The following is a 21,952-nucleotide window of genomic DNA, read 5'->3' as shown; positions in this document are numbered from 1 at the left end:
ACTTAGAATTAACCCTAGAAACTAATTATAGTCCACACAAATACAAAAAAAAATCTTGAATTAGAGGTTTGCACTTAATTTAGGAATTGGATCCTTAAAATTAGCCATACCAACATTTGTGAAAAACAATTTGCCTCCAAGAGGAGATATTTTGCCAACCTGAAGGCTGGAGTGGTTTCCTTTTAGAGATCATTAACAGGCCCCTAAAGTAAGATTTTATTATAAACAGTCTGATCACCCCATAATAATCATAGAGCCATATCATATCCCATAATCCCATCTGAATCCCAGGAAAATGTTTATGCACGAGAACAGATGGCTTAATATCTTAACACAACATTTAAAGAAAAAGAAAACGCATATACCGATACCTTACCCACTGTCTAAATTAGTCCATAGTAAATGCTAATGGGACTTCATTTAATCATTATTCTTAGCTTCCAGCAAAGAATGCAAAACATTCTCTTCACTATAATTAATTCATAATTTAAAACTTCATTCAATGATTTGATAGAATGCCTCTAGAGGCATATAAGCATCCAGGATTTCTAGTTACGTCATATTTCAAAACTGCAAATTGTTCTGGGCATAGGGCACAAAAACAAAAACTTTGTTATTACCAGCAAGTACAGCTTTTCTAGCATCTGCCAATGAATTGACACAATATTTTTGCCAAGCTGTAGTAACCATCACATAGCACTCAATGTTTCCTTTAGCTTTTTAAAAAAAATCCATGTTCCACTGAAATGGTCTGTAAAACCAAACAATAGTAGAAGCAACAAAATATATCAGACCTATCTCTGTCATCCTTGAAAGAGAGAAATATAGCACTACAAGGTCTTGGTCAAACCTACACAGCTTTGCAGAGGAGTTTGAAACTACTCACGGTGTACAGACATGTATGGTGGCCATTTTCACATTTACTAGATTCTTCTCTTTCTCCTTTAATGGACTCGATAGGGTGGATGCCCATTGGGATGTTGGGGTCGAACCCAGAAGTGTGTCATCCAGATCTGTATGAGATCCTGCCCATCACCACCATGCATGTTAAGTGTGGCTATGCATGGTCCGGGGGCCCAGTCATGGTTTGTGTATCCTAGCCCCATGTTTTAATTTTCTACTACCTAAGAATAAATCACAAACCAAGCATGCTTTGTTTGGCTGGTAGTGCTTTAAAAATATTTAGTTGCCAACACTTACAAATTAGTAGATTTTATATAGATACATGGCTTCTTTTAAAAAAATAGATGGGCAATACGGTGTCATGATTGAGAGACAGGATTTGGCAGCCAGAATGGTTGGGTCCAAAATCCTGGCTCTACCACTTATTAACTATATGTGCTTCAGCACAAAGTACTCAGGTGCCTTAGTTTCCTCATCTGCAAAATGGTGTTCATGAATAACAGTGCTTACCATATAGTTTTTGTTGGGAGGATTATGTGAGCTATTATATGTAAAGAGATTGGATGAGTGCACACATAAGGAATTACATAAATGTTTATCGTTGCTATTATTGTTTAACAACAGTGGACTGTTTCCCACTACCTCCTTTAGATGGAGCCTTTGATTTCCCATTTGCCTCTATCCTCATTGGGCTGATCTCACTCACTGAGTTGCCTCACCCATGAAGGCTTCTGAGTTTGTGACCCTTTGAATGAGAATACACTAGCATTCACTGAGTGCTTGGAATTTGATTGGAGTTCTCCACAGAACCATTCATTTATTTAGTACATATTTTTTGAACACCAACTATGAGACAAGCGCCTCTGCTCTGGGCACTGGCTATGAAACTCCAGGGAGGTTGAATAAAAAGGAGAGACAGGGCTGGTTAAATCTCCTGAAGTTATTAGGCATGAAATAGTTTTCTCTCTTCTGTCAAGTGATTCCAAGTGGGAAATCCATACAAACACATCATATGGGGATGGGGAAGGATACTGAATACTTCCAAGAGTGTGGTTAAGAGGAAAAGGGCAATAAAAGCTTATTAAGTTCTGAAACAGAAAGAAAAAACAATACAACTCTTTGAAATTTTAAACTCCTTGAAATTTCAGCTGAACTGGTCGAACACACAACTGAAAGTCTGACAAAAAAGAGCAATGATGCTAAATCCTGTGTTATATGATATATATTAGTACTGCCTCTTTCCCATTCATATTTTATGAAATGATTTTAATTCAAACTCGTCACTTGTATCTCCAATGCAAGTGTTTTTGTTGTTACTAGATTTGCATTATTTGAGTCATTTACAAGCTTGTTCAGAATTCATCGTCGTCATGTGTGTCTACAGCTCTTCTGCAATCCAGCAAGGCGATGTCATTGGAAATTTTATCCCGGATCACAAGAATCCATTTTAATAACACTGCAATATGAAGATTTTTCATGCTGCCTATAGATATACATTCTTGGTACTCACAAGGAAACAACTTACTATATTACCTTTTAAAATGTATTTGCTTTGTACCAAAAATATACACGCATAAAATTTAAAGAGTCAAGAATTCAGAAAGAGCCGTCCTCAATTTCTTGCTTCCTCAGATGCTTTCAATTCTTTTGGCTGTTTCCGTATTGCTAAATAATATATGACTATTACTACCAAATTATTTTCTGGTGTTAGTCATTTTCTATTTACTTTCTATTATGAAAGACGAAGAGTTAGTTTCTCCCACCTCTAGACCACTAACATACTCATATACCCTTCTTGTCCCCCCATTTTCCCAATACCATTTTGTCATAATTTTTGGTATTTATTAATCACATTTGGAATTTATTTTAGCATGACTATGTCAACAGCATCCAGAAGTAAGTCATATAGCATTCCATGATTTCTTTCCTTTTCTGCAGAATATGTATTTCCTTTAGTTATCTGATGTCTTGATGTTTTTGTTTGCTTTGTTTTCTTGTGTTTATTATTAATTCAACTCCTCATATTTCCCAGGATACATAAATCTTCTCTCAATGTGTCAAATCTTATCAGGAATTCTATCAGAGTTTGCTAATCTGTCTGGACTGGTTGCTTTCTAGGTTTGCTACACAGATCTTGGGGACTTCCTTCCCACAAACCCTGGGAACCCAGAGGTTCTCTTCTCTTCTCTCTTGCATCCTTAGATCCCTTGTATCCTGAACCCAACTCTCCCTGTTTCTGGCTTTACTTTCTCTCACTCTTGGTGGTGCACATTCTCCAGTAGCTTCTGAGGAAGAGTACAAGGGAGAAGCGTTTATTGAGACCTTGTAGAGCTGAAAATGTCATTTTCTACCTTCATATTTGATTGACTACTTTGCTGAGTAAAGAATTCTAGGCTGGCAATCCTTCTTTTAGAAATTTGAAGGCACTTTTCCATTGCTTTCTAGCTTCCAGAGTTGTTGTTGAAAAGCCTGATGCTGAGAAATGCAAATCAAAACCACAATGAGATACCATCTCACACCAGTTAGAATGGCGATCATTAAAAAGTCAGGAAACAACAGGTGCTGGAGAGGATGTAGAGAAACAGGAACACTTTTACACTGTTGGTGGGACTGTAAAGTAGTTCAACCATTGTAGAAGATAGTGTGGCAATTCCTCAGGGATCTAGAACTAGAAATACCATTTGACCCAGCCATCCCATTACTGGGTATATACCCAAAGGACTATAAATCATGCTGCTATAAAGACACATGCACACGTATGTTTATTGTGGCACTATTCAGGATAGCAAAGACTTGGAACCAACCCAAATGTCCAACAATGATAGACTGGATTAAGAAAATGTGGCACATATACACCATGGAATCCTATGCAGCCATAAAAAAGGATGAGTTCATGTCCTTTGTAGGGACATGGATGAAGCTGGAAACCATCATTCTCAGCAAACTATCGCAAGGACAAAAAACCAAACACCGCATATTCCCACTCATAGGTGGGAACTGAACAATGAGAACACATGGACACAGAAAGGGGAACATCACACACCGGGGACAGTTGTGGGGTGGGGGAAGGGGGAGGGATAGCATTAGGAGATATACCTAACGCTAAATGACGAGTGAATGGGTACAGCACACCAACATGGCACATGTATACATATGTAACAAACCTGCACATTGTGCACGTGTACCCTAAAACTTAAAGTATAATAATAGTAAAATAAAGAAAAGCCTGATGCTATTCTGATTATTTGATTATTGTTTATATTATTCTAACACATTGTATGACACCCCATCATGCCCTGCTGCTCCAGCACCACAACCCTGTAAGATTACTGCTTCGTCCAGTGTTCTCAGATCTCTTGATGACAAGCTTTTCTGTGGGTATTTCCATCCATAGGTATGGACCCATCATTTTGGAAATAAATCCCTTATTTCTAAGACATTTATACAATTATTTCTTTAATGTGTTTCTTTCCTCTTTCTTTCTGTAACACCTATTACTTGGATGTTGTGTCATTTGGACTCAACCTGTATAATTTTCTCATCTATTCTAGATTCTTCATTTATTTGTTGTTCTAATTTCTGAACTTTTTCCTTAACTTTATTTTCCAATATTTGTATAGAAGTTTAGTTTTTTTCATTTCTGTCATACTCTTCATTTTCAAGGCCCACTTTTTTCCCCCTCTGAACGTCATTTTGTAATAGCGTCCACTCCCTGCTCACCTCATGAATGCAATATATTTGTTGCTAATGATGTCAATGATAGGTTTCTCTTTGTTTGGTTTGTTTTCTTCTTCCTGCATGTGCTAATTCTCTGATTTCCCCCTTTGTTTCTGGTGACAGCCTTACACATTAGATTCTTCCTCAAGTGTGCATTTTTCTCTTAGCTGTCTGTTTATATTAAAGAGTGTGGTCCTAAAGAGCTGTTCAAAAGCTTGGTGTACCCAAGTAGGGCTTGTGGACTGTGGGTCTTAAGTGTAAGTTGAGGCCAGGCTGTTTATTTGGGTCAGATGGTCCTGATTTTTCCTACCACTTGAAGGCTATTAAACTTGGCTATCTGGCTTCTTTAAGCTTCCTGGGGGAAGAAGGCTCTCAGTCTCAACATTCAGTATGCAAACCTTCACCTAATTTCCATTTTTAAAGCAGTACTGCTGCATTCAGCTGTGTGCTCTCAGTCCAAAGAACTCTCTGTTGCATGCTTTCCAGAGAATAAAACTGCAGGCTTCTGCCAGGGTAGGGGAAGGGTACTTGGGAGTTGGAGAAGGCATCTAAAGACTAAGGTCATTCTTAGCAGTCTTTTAACCAATCCTCCTGCCTTAGGATTTTCCATCAAATGTACTTCCCGAAGTTTCTGGTCCCTGAACCTCTTTGGAGTACAGGATAGAAATTAGGCTCATTATCAGCTTCCCCTCTGCTTCTTTAGTTAAATTCATCTTTCTTTATCTTCTTTGCCAAATTTGGTTGCTGTTGTCTATTTTCCTTTTCTTTTTGTCCTTATGAGTTTTTGCCCTTTGAAAAATCTTATATTGTCATTTAAAGTGGAGTGTAGGGTGGGAGAAGAAGTAAAGGCTTGTGTTCAAGCTACTGTCTTTTAGAAACAGAGCAGGGACCCCTCTTAGGAGCCTGCTGAGCACCACCCCCCAAACATAGAAGTATAAAAAAAATAGTATTTTCAAGGGAAATTCCAGGCACCTAGGTAGGCTTGAAAAGTCAATTAACAACCCTATAAGCAAGAAGATACAATACTGAGAACTTAAGCAATAGTTTCCCAAGCAAGTCAGCATCACAAAGCATTTTGGTTCCCCATAGAAACTAAAAGATAATATATTAACATATGTTCTTATGTTGTTTTTCAGAAACCTGGACCCACACCAGATGGAAAATGCTGACCACCATTACATAGACCTCAGAGATCTCATGGAGATAAGGAAGAAGTGAGAACTGAACTCTACCGTTTTTTGTTTTAAATTTCTTCCTGAGAGACCTGGAGAGAGTCACGCCTAAAGGCCACACCTTAACATTCCTTTTTTGCTGATCCTAAGTTTTTAGACAAAGCCCTGCTTCTTTAACCAACTGCAAATCAAAAAAAATTCTCTGAATCCACCTATGACCTGTAAGCCCCCACTTTAAGATACCTGCCTTTTGGGGCCAAACCAATGTAAAGTCTCCATGTATTGATTTATGACTTTGCCTATAACCTCTGCCTTCTACCTTTAAAAACCATCTAGGCCATCAGGGAGTTCAAGTCTTAAGCATTAGTTGCCCAATTCTCCTTGCTTGGCACCCTGCAACAAATGCTTCACTTTCTCTCGCTGAAAATCCTAGTGTCACTGTTTGGCATTTTCTGTATGCTGGGCAAGTGGACCCAAGTTTGGTTTGGTAACATTTTGACCTCAGAAATTTAAAAACCACTCATCATCACACACACACATACAAACTCTTAATCATTCAGCTTTACTTTAATTGCAACCATATACATCATACATGGTAAGTAAAACAAGTTAATTGATTTGAAATGGAGCAGTGAGTAGAGCTTTTTACTGCAAAGTTGGCAAAATAACAGGAACCAATCTCTTCTAAATATACTTTAAAACTTAGGGAAAAAATGACAGATTTGTTGTGCTTGTCATCACAAAGGCTGCTTCATGATTTTATAAGAAAATAAAGCAAGCCTTTGTTCCTGCAAACAATTCAGTCAGAACTAAAAAGGAAAGCCAGTGAATTCACTGTACTCACAAAATACTGTCTTTTGCTTTTCTGATATAGGATATAGGGAGTTTCATCAATCAGATGGTGACAGGGATGAGTGGTGTGGTGAAAATAAAGCCAGTGCTAAGTCAGAGACAATGGGTTTGGATCCCTGCTTCACTTTTTATTAGCCCCTGGTCTTTGGGCAGGTTACCCAGCTGAGTTGTTCTTTCCTCTTTGTAAAATGGAGATAGATGTCACAGAGCTACTTTCAGGATTAAGTAAGAAAACACATAAAATTGCATAGTGCCATGCCTGGTACAAAGTAGACACAAACCCCTGTAATAAAACCTCAAGGGAAAACACCCATGTAAAAAGGACTTTACTGATAATGGGATGTGACAGAGACAATCAGGATTCGCTGACTCGAAAGAGAGGTGGGCTGTGAGGAAGGTGTGAGCTCTGGGATTTCTGACTGGTTAAGGTGTGGAGGCATCAGGATGTGACTTCCAGTCCTGAACTGCATCCTTCTGCTAGGCTGTTCCACTTTATTTGCTATAATAAATCACTCTATATTACAGCAATAACATCAATAAAAGCAATGCCTGGTGCTAATATGCTGCAAATGTGTCATCAGAACTTAAGAAAATTAGTCTGAAACTGCTCACTGTGTCTAAAATCAGACAGACTCATTTCTCAGTCAATTAGGTATGAAGAGTGAGCCGTAAAGGCTCTGGTGGTATGCTTCCAGAGATGAGGGGCTGTTTCTTAATACTTAGAGCTTGCACAAGATGAAGACGACAGAAAGAGGACTTGGTATAGAGATAATGAGAAGAATCAAGTCCTTGCAGCACCTCGGTTTCACTAACAGTATCCATGTGTGTCTGAGAAGAGGGTTCCCAGATTTCCTTCTTATGTTGGCACTAGATTTTGTGGGCTGGAGCTGTGCTTAAAATATTTTAGCAGGCATGGTGGCTCACACCTGTAATCCCAACACTTTAAGAGGCTGAGGCAGGAAAATCGCTTGAGTTTAGAAGTTCAAGACCAGCCTGGGCAACACAGTGAGACTTTATCTCTACAAAAATTTAAAAATTAGCCAGGCATGGTGGCTCATGCCTGTAGTCCCAGATACTTGGGAGGTTAAAGTGGGAGGATTGCTTGAGCCTAGGAGGTTGAGGCCGCAGTGAGCCCTAATAGTGCCGCTGCACTCCAGCCTGGGTGACAGAGTGAGATCCTGTCTCAAAAAATAAAACATAAATAAATAATATAATATTTCAAAAGGCTCTGTGTGTAAAGTAAATAATGACGAAGATCATCATCACTAATGTTTGTTAGGGTTCACAATGTGTTTAAGGCATTTTACATATAGTAATTCATTTAATCTTGTCAACAATGCTATGAAGAAGGTAATATGTACACCATTTTCTAGATGAAGAAACGGCACAGAGAGGTTGAGGGAATCAGGGCATGAGACAGTCTAGGCTCTGAGTCCTTGCTCTTAATCATTTTCTAAGTCAGTCTTTCTTCTGTCTATGCATCAGCCTTTGCACAAACATTTATATTCATTTATCATCTCCCTTGGAAGCTCATTTCTTGGAGTACATAGTGCTTAGTAAAACATTTGCTGGTAAAGCTTCTTATTCATTCACTCAGCAAACGGAGGCATTATATAAGCACATTGTATGTCAGGAACTGTGCTAGGCCTCCGGATTTCACTAACTCATAACAATGAAAATGGATTCTGGCCTTTTTTTTTTCTTTTCTTTTTTTAAAGAGCAAAGTCTGCTTTGTCATCTGGCAAAATATGAGTATTTCCCATGAGGAGACACAAAAGTCAGCATGGTGGTGATGATTAGTTGCGCAAATGGAGCTGTAGCTCTAGAAGAACTGACAAGCATGTTTGACAAGCTCATGTATCATTTCTCTATCCGGGAATAGCATAACACTTTCAGCTTCCATGAATGCGTTTGCCTGTGGCTGGCTAAAATGCAAGCCATCTTTATGGGGGTTTTTAGATTGTTGCCATTATTGCTACTAAAACCCATTTTAGAAGTAAAACACTCACGCAAAACAAAACACCATCATAAAGCATAATATTAAATGATTCTTAATGTGAATAAAACAAATATTTTGTAGTTTGTGTACAAGACTACATCTCAAACAAATTAGCATATAAATGTCTACTTTTTAATACGAAATACACCATAGGGTATTTTTAGATGGATACTTTCTGACTAAATTATATTTTTTATTTATATCAATTTGTAACTAAGAATACATCTATTGTATAAAACAAAATTAAAGACAATATTCCTACTTAAAATTTGAGAGTAAAATAACTGTGTGGCAGTGGTGATAGAAGCTTCTGAGGAATAGATGACTTCACAATACCAACCAGCAGGAAGCATCTAGAAGGACAGGGTGTATATTCTTAAAATTTAGCATAGGGCTTAGAGCATGGTGGACACTCAGAATGCATTTGTTGAGGGAAGGCAGAAGAATGAAAGAATGGAAGTGGGGGCAGGGTTTCTGTGTACAGAGGCAGGTTATATAGTGCACAACTCCAAGACGCACCACTCCCACAGCTAGTTCTGACAGAATAAATGAATGGATTGGAATAAACAAAAGAGAATAACCTTAAAGTTGCATGAGGGTTTGCATGCAGAAGCCATCTTGAGCCCTAAATATGTTTGGAACAGTAAATTCTGATATGCTGTCTTAATTTTAGTAGCCCTAGTTGTTGACACTATAGTGACATACCATCTTTGCTGCATAGTGAAAAAACTGAGAGGCTAAGTGACCCAATTAAAGGAATAAATGACTTTAGGAGCACTTAGGATAGTGCTGGAGTCTCTAAAATCCCATTCCATCTTTCTACTTTTCTCCCACTAGGTCACATTAGGGTTTGGGGGGATCTAGGCTCTCTCCCATATATGTGGCTTCTTGCTCTTAATATTTATTTTGAATTGCAGTACCGTTCTTTTTAGTGTTGCAGTAGATATGTGTGGGTTATTGGTTATAAATAAAATTTCATTTTTCAGTATTAAATTTGTATCGTCCATGTTGAATCAGACAGCACCATTTCATACTGCCCAATTGAGAACTTGTATTTATTTTTTGCCTGAACTACTGACAGAAATGCTATCCAACAGAGTGCAGTGAGGCAATTTTATGTGGCCTCATCACTCTTTCTTGAAGAAACCAGCTCTTGGTCACAGTCATTACCTCTATGTCTCCTTTGGTCTTTAGGCATTTAACATTTGCTTCATTTTCTTGGGACATTTATGGATGCATTTAGTCTATGGATATTAAAAGCCCCCCAAAACCCTCAATTTCCATTCTATGAAAGTCCATTGGAGCTAACACTTTCAAAGTTGTTTTTACCAAAGCAGTTATAAAACTAAAGCCCGAGGAAAGGAGGGAATTGAGTACATTTATATGCTCCACTTTTCTTTCTGGTTCAGTTTTCCAGACACTGTGCACTATGGAGGAATTCAAGGATTTACTTAAAGTAAGAGACATTGTTTTAGTCTTGTGAAAAGGATTATAGATGCATAGTGGACAGATGGGAAGATAGTCTTAAAAGTAAATAAAGGTAATTTTTGTTAAATAGATTATAAAAATTTACAATACACTGAATTAATATACAATATGCTAATAATATATATTATACGATATACTAATAATTCACAATATAAAATGTAGAGAATCTATATGCATCTATCTCTCATCTAATTATTTATCTAGTTGTGTGAGATACATGTTTATCTCACCGGGACTCATCACTTGCCAAGCACTGTACTAGGTATATAAATATGGATTTTATTCAATAATTAAAACAATCCTATATTTTCTAGCTATCCTTATTTTCATTTTACAGATGAAGAAATATAAGATTGGAGAGAGTTTGAGTAACTTGTCCCATTCATACAGCCAGTAAGTGCTGGAGGTGTGACTGACTCCACATTTTTGTATCATGATATAAAAACTTCGCAAAGACATATAAAACATTTGTTACACCTGCAAACCATTTGACAACACAGTTTTCTAATGCCTTTAAAAATTATTTAAAAGAAATAACTTCTACTTACAACTTATTGTTATTCCAAGTTCCACATTGTGCTTCTTAGGCAGCTTTACATGAAATGTTCCACTACTTGGGATGACAGACTCTAATATCAAAACAAAAAAGAATGTGTTAATAGAACACTGAGGACTGGAGCACCCATCAATAAAAATGCATTAGGAATACTTGTATCATAATCATATGTAGCTAAAACTGTAGGAACTGAAGTAAGATGAATGTCTTTAAAATCCTGGTAAATTAAGCTCCTGGTGATGAATACACTTCCTATCCACAGGCAACTGTGCATAATTCACACCAACAGTTGAGTTCAGTATTTCTCAAGTGTGATGCATGCACCATCTACATCAAATTTACCTGGAATGGGAGTTACAAATAATGATTCCTGAATAATTCCAATCTATGAATCAGAATCTCTAAAGATGAGGCCTAGAGATCTCTAGGTGAATCTCAGGCATAGTAAAGTTTAAGAACCTTAGGTCCTATTATTATATTCTTTCCACCCCCAACCATATTTTCCAAGAGCGTGCTATTCAGTAATTCTTCCCCCCACCTCCACCCCTATTTATTGTTTGAAGGTACCTGGGAAAACAGATTTCAGGAGAGATGTCAGTTTGGTGTGATGGTTGCCGATTGGGCAGTGAGAGTGGGTGGAGAGGTGCCTTAATTTGTAATGTGAAAAGTACAATTAAAGAGGTAGAATCAGGAGTGACATTCAAAATATTTCACAACCAAAACAGTACTGGTTATCAATCAAAAAGACTAAAACAACCAATCAAACTAGATGCTGACCACAGAGTTGGAACACAGGGACCCAGCAGATTCCAACTACATTAAATGATCCTTTAGTTTCTGTATAATGAGGAGCTTTTAGAGATTCCAGAGAGGATCACAGGGCACTGGAAGGGAGTGAAAGTGGGCTCAGATACTGGCCAGTCAGTATAGAAGTAAGCTAATATCAAAGCAACAGAGAGAGAACCAGTGTATACTGGCTGAATCTCAACGCAGGACAGAGCTAAGCTGATTTTATCCAGACCTAATTAATGTCTGAGAAAGGAAGAAATTGCTACAGATTCTTAAATATACTCTTCTTAAAATTCCTTAACAGTCAGAAAGACCTTTACTTAATGATAAGGTTAAAATGGAAATATCCATTGAAGAGATAGCATCTATTCATCCTAACTTGCTAATGACTATAATCCTTTCTGATGGTTTTGGAAAGAAGTGGGGAGAGGCTTCAGGAACAGTGGATACTTTAGCATAAGCAGAGGATTGTGGGATGGGTGAGCTATCCACTTGGCCGGCTTGATCAGCTTGACTCAAGGCAGGTGCCTATCCGGCACACAGACAATTAACCACAGCAGAACCATTAGGCACTCAGGCCCTTAGCTTAATTTACTAACCACATAGTTAACACATTTGAGTCTGTGCAAAGTGGAGGTGATGGTTAGGATTGGATTCATGGAAAGAGAGAGAGGACTCCCTTCTTTGTTTGGCCTTGAATTGCTCTTCTTGACCTCTCATCCTTTCTGAGGAAAAATTCAGGTATTAAATGTCTCACAAGACCAGAATCTGATTTTTCAACTCAGAAGTTTCGCCATACAGTGTTAAACTGGAGCACACAATAGAAATTTGATTTCCCTGGGCCCGCCTAGCTTTTAGAAAGCCACCTATAAAAAAGGATCCCCAGACTGGCCCTCTCAGCATCAGTGGTGCTATGGGGTCTTCCTTCTCTGGGCTCCCTCCTTCGCTCTGGTTTTTATTTACTTCAGAGGGGAGCGAGGTAATCAGCTGCCTTTCCCATTTCCTCCCTTGACCAAGTGAGTGTCACGGACTGAGTTAACACCTTTGACTTTGGGGTTGTCTTCAGCTAACACTCTCATGGGCCAGGAAGTGAATCCACATATATTTATTTGTTTATTTATTCACTAAGAATTTGTATCCTTTCAATTTCTCAGTAGGACTTGAGATAGGGCAAATTATTTCCCACAGGAGATTTGAAAAAGACTGGCTAATCTGAAAAAGAGAAATGAAGTAGGTAAAAAACCACTTAGGTGTGCTTTACTTCCTGACTTTAGAAGCTGCAAATGTCATAAATATTTCCTTACAAAATATTTTTCCAATCTATGACTTTCCTGAGTCCTCCCCATACTGCGCTTTAACAACAAAAGGCTAATTGCCACCTTCCTTCTACCTTCAAAGTGACAGTTTAAGAATTTGGAATTAGCATGCACACTGGGGGCAGAGAGGGCCTTTGGAAGTGGCCAGGTTTTGCCCATATGCACCAGCAGCCAGTCAGCAGAGACAAGGAAGAAAGAAGCAAGTGTGTATGAGGAGAGAGCCTGTACCTGGCCTTGACAGCCATTGAAGTCAGGTTCTAGCCCTTCCTGGCTGTGAAACACAGATTGCGCTTCCAGTGAATGCCTCTTCTCTGATTAAACCAGGTGGAGTGCATGTTTCTTGCTGGCAACTGAAAGATCCCTGATGAACACATTGATTCGGTAGAGGAAATGGGATGAGGGCATGCAGAAAGCCTCCACACAAGTGTTTACGGGCATAGCAGAAAAAAATGATTTGATTACTTGGATAAAGCACACAAATGGCCCATAAGTAAATGTGCATGAAGCATCACTATTTGTAGAACTCATTTCACAAACGTGTGACCATTTTTTTTTTTTTTTTTTTGGAGACTGGTTCTCACTCTGTCACCCAGGCTGGAGTACAGTGGCACAATCACAGTTCACTGCAGCCTTGACCTCTGCAGGCTCAGGTGATCCTCTTGCCTCAGTCTCCCAAGTAGCTAGAACTACAAGCACCTGCCATCACGCCCAGCTAATTTTTGTATTTTCTGTAGAGATGGGGTTTCCGCCATGTTGCCTAGGCTGGTCTCAAACTCCCGGGCTCAAGTGATCCGTCCACCTCAGCCTCCTAAAAGGCTGTGATTACAGGCGGAGCCACTGCACCTGTCCTACCCATTTAATATTTTCTGTTTTAAGAAACAGTTCTCTGTGAAAGGAGAGAGGAGCATACACATATTTGTACATGTGTATCTGTATATCTGTATATGTATATAGCATCTTGCCCATGATGCTAAGCTTGTGTAAGTGAGGTCTTTGAAACACAAGGGCCAGAAAATGCTGTTCTAGAATAGTTACTACAGCAACATTTTGCTTTTATAAATTTTTAATCCAGGGAAACTTGACCAAGATTAACATTGTTAATGACACTGCAGGAGATATTATCACTTCCTGGAAAACAGTAATGAATCACTTCTGACTACATGAGATTTGAAATATTCATAATGATGAACAAATATCAACTAATAAATCTCTTTGATCAAGCTGCGGCTTCATTTTAATCTTTAAATGCCAACATGATTTATTTTATATTTGTTATTTTTTCTTTATATAATTATTTGGCTGCTAAAGCAAAGACATATTTAATTTGGGGTTTCTTAAAGAAACACTAGTAAAGAGGAAAAGGTCCAATATTTGGAAAAACAGCAGGTTTAGAGGAAGTACATAGAATCTAAGAACAAATGATGTTTATTTTGTTAGACTCGCATGTAATTATTTTGTACTTCCCTGATTTTGCTTTATCTTTGTTAATGCTATAATTAAAAACACATTTGGGTAAACAAAGGTCTCCTTCTTTCCAAGTGGTCTGCTTTTCTGCCTGAAGCATTCATTGTTAGCACAGTAAGATAACAACCACATCGTAATTCATCAATGCAGACACCCTTTGTGAGGAACGTGAACGTTTAACTCCCACCAATGCAGAGAAAGGCACTGGGGGCTCCATAATGATGGCAAACATTATTTGATAGGATTCTCACCGAGACTTCTTTCCAGAACAAAGATATAAATTTTTTTCCAACAAAATAACTTCAGACTTAAAGTAGAAACTTCAGGTATTATTCATGATATTAGTTGGAGATGGGTGTTTAAAAGACAGTAACAAACAAGGCAAAATATAAGCTGTGCATATATTATGGTTACAGCTTTATAAAATTATATGTATGGTAAGGATTTTGGTAAGAAATATAAAAAATTTAAACATATTTATTAGCATGATGGGGTTATAAGCACCTTTTACTTAAAACAATTTCATTAAAGTTACTATGCTGTTTGTGCAGTATAGTACCTATATTTAAAGAGACAGATTTGGGGCCAGGCACAGTGGCTCACACCTGTAACCCTAGCACTTTGGGAGGCAGAGGCAGGCAGATTGCCTGAGCTCAGGAGTTTGAGACCAGCCTGGCCAACATGGTGAAACCTTGTCTCTACTAAAGATACAAAAATACTTAGCCAGGCTTGGTGGCACATGCCTATAATCCCAGCTACTTGGGAGGCTGAGGCACAAGAATTGGTTGAACCCAGGAGACGGAGGTTGATAGCACCACTGCACTCTAGCCTGGGTAACAGTGCAAGACTCTGTCTCCAAAAAAAAAAAAAAAAAAAAAAGGAGAAAAGGGAGAGAGATTTGGGCAAAAATGAGTCAAGCTTTTTTAACCACTCCATGTCAACTTAAAATCACTCCATGTCAACTTAAAATACTTATAAAATAGAGGAATTTGTCTCTGAGGTCCAAAGGTTTGGGAATTAATATCTGGTTGTAAAACATTTCTGAGGCAGAATTTTGGAAACGGATGGCTTACATCCAGAAAATTAGGAGTGAATTCAGAAGTACTGAACAGTCTTGAAACAACTCACATCCAGTGATTCCCCACCAATGTCCCAAGTTCTTGACTGGCTAGAAAGGATTTTTCTGAATCCAATAGTTTCCAGTTGATACTAGTAGGTTGGTAATGACTAACTAGAGTGTTTTATTGAGGACTATGATGCTGTATCTGGGCTCAGCGGGAGAATATCGGTGTCAACTAGTGATGTCTGTCATGAGGAAGGAACAACAAGATGGGAACATAGCTTTTCTTGCCCTATTCTGTATTATTGCCATCTATTTGAAGTGGGTTACTTTCTGGAACAATCAAGGGCAGTGGGAGATGAACTTACATTTCCTTTTCCTGTCCCTTATCAAGTAAGCTGGGTACTGAACAAAGTGGGTTTAACAGACACAGTTCCTATTTTTTAGGAGCTTAAATTTAAGATATTAAAGTATCCAATCAACAAATATTAAAATACACACATATATTCACAAGTAAATACTTAGATACTGCTTATGAAGAAGACTAAATTGTGCTGGTAATTTGACAACTGGAATGTAGTGAGTGGGTGCTGCTGAATGTTCTACAGTGCACACAATGTTCAACAAATCACCTCCCTGCAACAAAGAATGTCAGTAGGGCAGAGGTTTAGAACTCCTGCTCTAATTGCTTCATCCTGGTAACATCTCTTTGAAGAGTCAGTGCAATGTGATATGGTGAAGAGAGACTCCAAGTCAACCGACCTAGGTCTACGATTCACCCTGCTGTACGACCTTGGGTTTCCCCAATTGAGCCTCAGTTTCCCCATTTATAATGAATAAAGGTATTGGATTACAAGAAACATTTCACCACTAATGTTCTGTTATTGTAGTTAACAATAATTAATCATTAATGTTGTGTTATTGTAGTTATTGTACATTCTGGGGTTGCTGGACAGCCTTCTTTGAAAACCATATCTTCACCACCATCTGACCCATCCTTGAAAAGTCCTACTTGATTCTTCCGTGGTCACAGCTGACTAGAAGGGTAGGATACCAAACCTAAGCTGGGCCATTAGATTCTTTCTCCTGGGAATGAGAAATTAGAACTGGCTGGGTACTTTAGCAAAGATGGGACAATTACATACAATAAAAAGTCAGAGGAAACTTGTCTATAGGGACAAATGGAGCAGATATACAGAAACAAGCAGCACTGAGAGACCAGGAACCCCAGAGAAACAGTAGGGATGATCTCGGCTCCTGATGCAGTCTGAAGTTCCTGATCCCAGTTCTTCAGTAGAGCCAACTGCTCTCCACCCATTCGTTCACCGAGTATTTTTTTTTTTTTTTTTTTGAGACGGAGTTTTTTTTTTTTTTTGCTCTGTTGCCCAGGCCAGAGTGCAGTGGCATGTTCTTGGCTCACTGCAACCTCCGCCTCCCGGGTTCAAGTGATTCTCCTGCCTCAGCCTCCCTGGTAGCTAGGATCACAGGCACACACCACCATGCTAGGCTAATTTTTATATTTTTAGTAGAGACAGGGTTTCACCATGTTGGGCAGGCTGGTCTGGAATTCCTGACCTCAAGTAATCCACCCGCCTTGGCCTCCCAAAGTGCTGGGATTACAGGCATGAGTCACCATGCCTGGCCTCATTCACTGAGTACTGACCAAATGAGAGCTTCTTGTATTCCAAGCAATACATTGGGTGCTAGGTGTACATTCATAAACAAAACCCACAAAGTCCCTGATTTCATAGGTTTTTCCACTGGAGGAGAGTGAAAATAAACAAATAAATATACAATATAAGGTCAGAGTGTGAGAATGGCTAAGCAGAACCATAAATCTGGGCAAGAGAATAGAGAGTGATAGATGGCCAGGGAAGGCTTCTCTGAGCATGTGACATTTGAGCAAAGACCTGAATGAAGTGAGCCAAACCACCCAAACATGACAGAAAGCAGCTACTGCAAAGCTTCTTCTGTGGAATTGTGCTTGGCATGTGCAATTCAGCTAGTTCTTACTCCCCTCCTAATTCTAAGTCCTGCCATCCTTCTGTGAGATTTCACTGCATGGCTGGTCCTTCCATTACACTGTGTTCCCAATTCTCAGATCTCTCCTGGTTGAGGATCTTTACCTCCACTCCACTTTTGCAAATCACCACCCTAAGTCTTGCTGGACCTTCTCTGAAATCCTAAACTCTAATACAGCACTTGGGCCTCAATCTCCTAGACATCAGCTCCCTCATTCCTTTCTCTCACTATCCCTTTCTCTTCCTGAAGATCTCTAGTTCCTTAAGTCTTCCCTTTTCTCTCAGTCTATCAGGCTGATCTATTATTGATTCCCATCTCTCCCACTCAGATTCTTTCAAACACAGTAGTGTAGTGGAGTGGAGTGCTGCAGGTGTGGCCTTTGAAGCCAGACTGCCTGGGTTAAAATTCCAGCCTACCATCAACTATGTGTGCCTCAATTTTCTGAGGACATAATCATAGTAATCTCTTCCATTGCTGTTATAAGAATTAAACAATTTGATGCACACACCACGTTTAGAAAGTGACAGGCCACAGAGCAAGCATTTGATAAATATTACCATAATAATTATGACGTTACTATCATAATTTTTCATCTGCTCTCCCAGAAGCATTTTGAACCTCCCTGACTAGTTCTTCTGTTGAACCTTCTCTGGAAACCTCAATCTCTGGCTCAATCTAATCATTCATTTTCTCTGCTCTTATTACATGGCAGCTGAGGTCTCCTGAAAATAAAAAACAACAACTTACTCCACTGTGTAGGCTGATGCTGCTCTAAACTTGAAGCTTCCAGACACTGCTTGAATATCCTTTTACAGCTTCTGGTTGGTTTCCTCATGCATTCCTCTGATTTGCTATTCTAAATCTTCATTCTTTTCAACCCTCGAAGCTGCTGATCTTTTCACCCTTGCTTGACAGTTCTTACATGAACCATCTAAAAGCCGGCTAAAAATGTATTTATATTCTCACATCCTTTTCTTTTCTTTTTTAAAATTATTTTAATTTTTGTGGGTACACAGTAGCCATGTATATTTATGGGTTACATGGGATACTTTGATACAAGTATGCAATGCACAATAACCACATCAGGGCAAATGGGGTGTCCATCCTCTCCAGTCCCCACACTTTGGGTTTCAAACAATCCAATTATACTCTTCTGGCTATTTTTAAATGTATGATTAAATTATTTTTTAACTACAGTCACCCTGTTGTGCTAGCAAACACCAGGTCTTATTCATTCTTTCCAAATTTTTTTTGGACCCATTAACCATCCCCACTCCCCACTATCATCGCTACTCTTCCAAGCCTCTGGTAACCATCTTTCTACTCTCTGTCTCCAGGAGTTCAATTGTTTTAATTTTTAGCTCCCACAGTTAAGTGAGAACATGTGATGTTTGTCTTTCTGTGTCTCACAACCTTTTCTACAAATTCATAAGAGGTCTTCTACCTTCTGTCCTGGACTTCTCTTTCTCATTCCTTTGTGGATCTGATTCCATTATTATCTCTTCTCTCCCTCATTCATGTCAGGCCCCAAACATGCTCAATCTCTCCAATCTTAACAAAACAAAGCCGCAAAACAAAATAACACCCCTTTGAACTTTGAGTCTCTCACTATCTGTTGTCTCTTCTTCTTTCTCTACAGCTAAATTTCTTGACCTCACCAAATGTCCCCTGGGGCAAAATTGACCCCAGTTGAGAACTACTGAATAAAGGATATAATACAATATAAAATAGAGCAACAAGCACATAAGTAAATGCAGAAGTTCTCAAAAGAGGAGCCCACAATGGTGTCCAGTCTCTTTCATCCATTCAGTGCATTTTTCCGGCCAAACTCTCTTCCAAAATCCAGTTCCTAAAGCAGACAGCAAGCAGAGCATCTCTGTATTTGTCACTCTCCACTCATTCCTCAGCTCACTGCAATCTGACTTCTGCCCCTACTTCTCAGATCAGTTCATACTATGGCAATGTCTTTCTTCTTAATGGCCAAATCCAAGGGACATTTCCTACCTTATGTTACTTGAATTCTCCATAGTATATTTAAGCTATCAATAGTGACTTTTGTCTTGAAATTCTTTCTTTGGCTTCCAAAATGCCACCTTCTTTTGGTTCTCCTTCCATTTCTCAAGGTACACCTTCATCGCCTTTGCTCACACTTTTTTCCCTTTAAGTCTCAGTATTCCTCAGGCAGAGTCCCCTCCTTGGTCCCTTTCTTACTGCCACTCTTTCCTTAGGGGTCTCCTTTTTTCCTGTGACTTTAACAATCACTGCCATGTTGGTTATTCCTCGGTCTTGCTATCCAGCCCAGACCCTGAATCCTAGGCTCCAGGGTAATGCCTGCACTACTCTCTCCTGGGCCCTTCTTTCTGCATTCCAGTGGCAACCCAAATTTGGCAAGTCTATGTTTACCATTCAGCAGCTCTTTCTCTCCTATTTAGCTTTGAGCTCTTTGAGGATATGGATCCTTTCTATTTTCTCTTTCAATGATCTGAAAATAGTACAGTGCTTAGGCACCTAGTAACAGGTGCTCAATAACTGTCATTTGAATTAAGGAAGAGACATGCTTATCTTTTTTCTCTAGTATTAGCAGTGGATTTGCCAACTCATCTCTAAAATAGAATTATTTTTCCTATCTCCAAATTTCCCCTCTTCCAGTCTTCTCAGCTAAAGACATCACTGTCTACCTGACTGCTCACCCTCACACCTCAGGAGCCATTCATGCTCTTCCTTCTCCCTCATCTTCCATATCCAACCCATAAACAAGTGCTATTAGCTCTGCTTCGAGCTATGTCCTAAATTCCACTATCTGTCACCAATTCCAGCACTACCACTGTGTCAAGCCACTATCATGCCTTACGTGTCCAACTGCCACAATCTCCTAACTGGTTTTTCTGCTTCTGCTATTTTCCCCTCCCATGTCAGAAGGCTCTTTCTAAAACATTCCTCAGATTAGCTCCTCTGCATAAAATGCTCCATGGCTTCATTACACGTGGAATGTGATCTAAATTCCTTACCAGACACTGCATTAGTCAGTCTCTCTAACCCCTCTAACTCCATCACCAAATCCAAACCAAATCCAAACCCAACTCCCTTATATTGTTCCAGGAACAGCCCTTTTTGTTGTTTCTCCAGCAAGCTAATTGTTCTGGCTTAGGGTCTTTACATTGCCTACTCCCTTTCCCTAGAATGCCTCTTCCGAGAGCCTTACAAGGCTTACCCGTCTCAGCTTTCATATCCCTGCCCAAATGTCACTCCTTAGAGCATCAGCCTACAAAACTAGCTCCCCTAAAGTCATTCTCTAACCCTCTATGCTGCTGTATTTTCCTCAGAGCACTTATTCTGTAAATTTATATTTGTTAATTTTAATGAATTAATTTTTTTGAGACAGGGTCTCACTCTGTCACCCAGGCTGGGGTTCAGTGGTACAATCACTGCTCACTGCAGCCTTGACTTCCAGAGCTCAAGTGATCCTTTCAGCTTAGCCTCTTGAGTAGCTGGGACTACAGGCATGCACCACCATGCCAGGCTAATTTAAAAAAAAAATTTTTTTTTAAGAGATGAGGTCTCCCTGTTTCCCAGGCTGGTTTTGAACTTCTGGGCTCAAGTGATCCTCCCGCCTTGGCCTCCAAAGTGCTGGGGTTATAGGTGTAAGCCACCACACTGGGCAATATTTGTTAATTTTTAAATTAACTTTCTATATGCTGCTGTAATATAAGCTTCATACAATATAAGCTTTTTAAAAAATATAAGCTTTTTTTACTTTCTTGTCTACTATTACATCTACATTGTGTAGGGGCATAACTGGCCCATGGTAAATAGTAAATATTTGTTGGAATGTGATCCCTGAGTCCACAAGCATATCTTTACTAATTGGTAAGGGTTATTGGGTCTGTGAGGTAGTCTTTCATTGTGTGAAGACAATTTTCTTAAATGGGAACTAGCACCAATCTCTAAAATCCACACACCTGTTAGCTACTGATCAGGACTCTGCCTGTAACCAAACTTTAGTTTGGCTCCCTGGAGCCCTCTTCTTGATTATGCCTTGTTTTTGGGCTGGGAGCCCAATTTTAGCAAGAATCCTGCTGAGTCAGTTTAGGGAGAATCCCCTTTGCCCCCCACCTTTGATATTTAATCGAGTTCCTTTTAGTAATTTTCCATTCAATGACTCCCTCCTCTTCACTTTGTCCTCTGGCTATAAATTCCCAACTGCTCTGGCTATATTTGGAGTTGCGTTCAATCACCCTCCCCTACCGCAATATTTTTTTTTTCTTTTCTCTTTCTTTTTTTTTTTGAGGTGGAGTTTTGCTCTTGTTGCCCAGATTGCCCAGGCTGGAGTGCAGTGGTGTGATCTCAGCTCACTGCAACCTCCGCCTCCCAGGTTCAGGCGATTCTCTGGCCTCAACCTCCCAAGTAGCTGGGACTATAGGTGCCCGCCACCATGCCTGGCTAATTTTTTGTATTTTTAGTAGAGACAGGATTTCATCAAGTTGGCCAGGCTAGTCTCGAACTCCTGACCTCAGGTGATCCACCTACCTCAGCCTCCCAAAATGCTGGGATTAAAGGCATGAGGTAGCATGCCTGGCCTACTGCAATATTCTTGACCCCCTACTGCAGTAGTTT

At 39.3% G+C, this 21,952-nt stretch overlaps 1 protein-coding gene across 18 annotated transcripts in view; it reads right to left on the bottom strand.

Moving 5' to 3' along the window:
- GRIP1 (glutamate receptor interacting protein 1) overlaps positions 1-21,952 on the bottom strand; it is a 716,800-nt gene that overhangs the window by 74,484 nt on the left and 620,364 nt on the right. For all 18 annotated transcript variants that reach the window (XM_054664158.2, XM_054664159.2, XM_016923073.4 and 15 more), the window contains one exon: positions 10,680-10,760. In XM_054664158.2, the coding sequence (XP_054520133.1) occupies positions 10,680-10,760 (81 nt within the window). The remainder of the gene's footprint in view (positions 1-10,679; positions 10,761-21,952) is intronic.

This window comes from Pan troglodytes, chromosome 10 (assembly GCF_028858775.2).
Source record: "Pan troglodytes isolate AG18354 chromosome 10, NHGRI_mPanTro3-v2.0_pri, whole genome shotgun sequence".
NCBI classification, from domain to species: domain Eukaryota; kingdom Metazoa; phylum Chordata; class Mammalia; order Primates; family Hominidae; genus Pan; species Pan troglodytes.
This window is presented reverse-complemented; position numbering and strand designations above follow the sequence as displayed.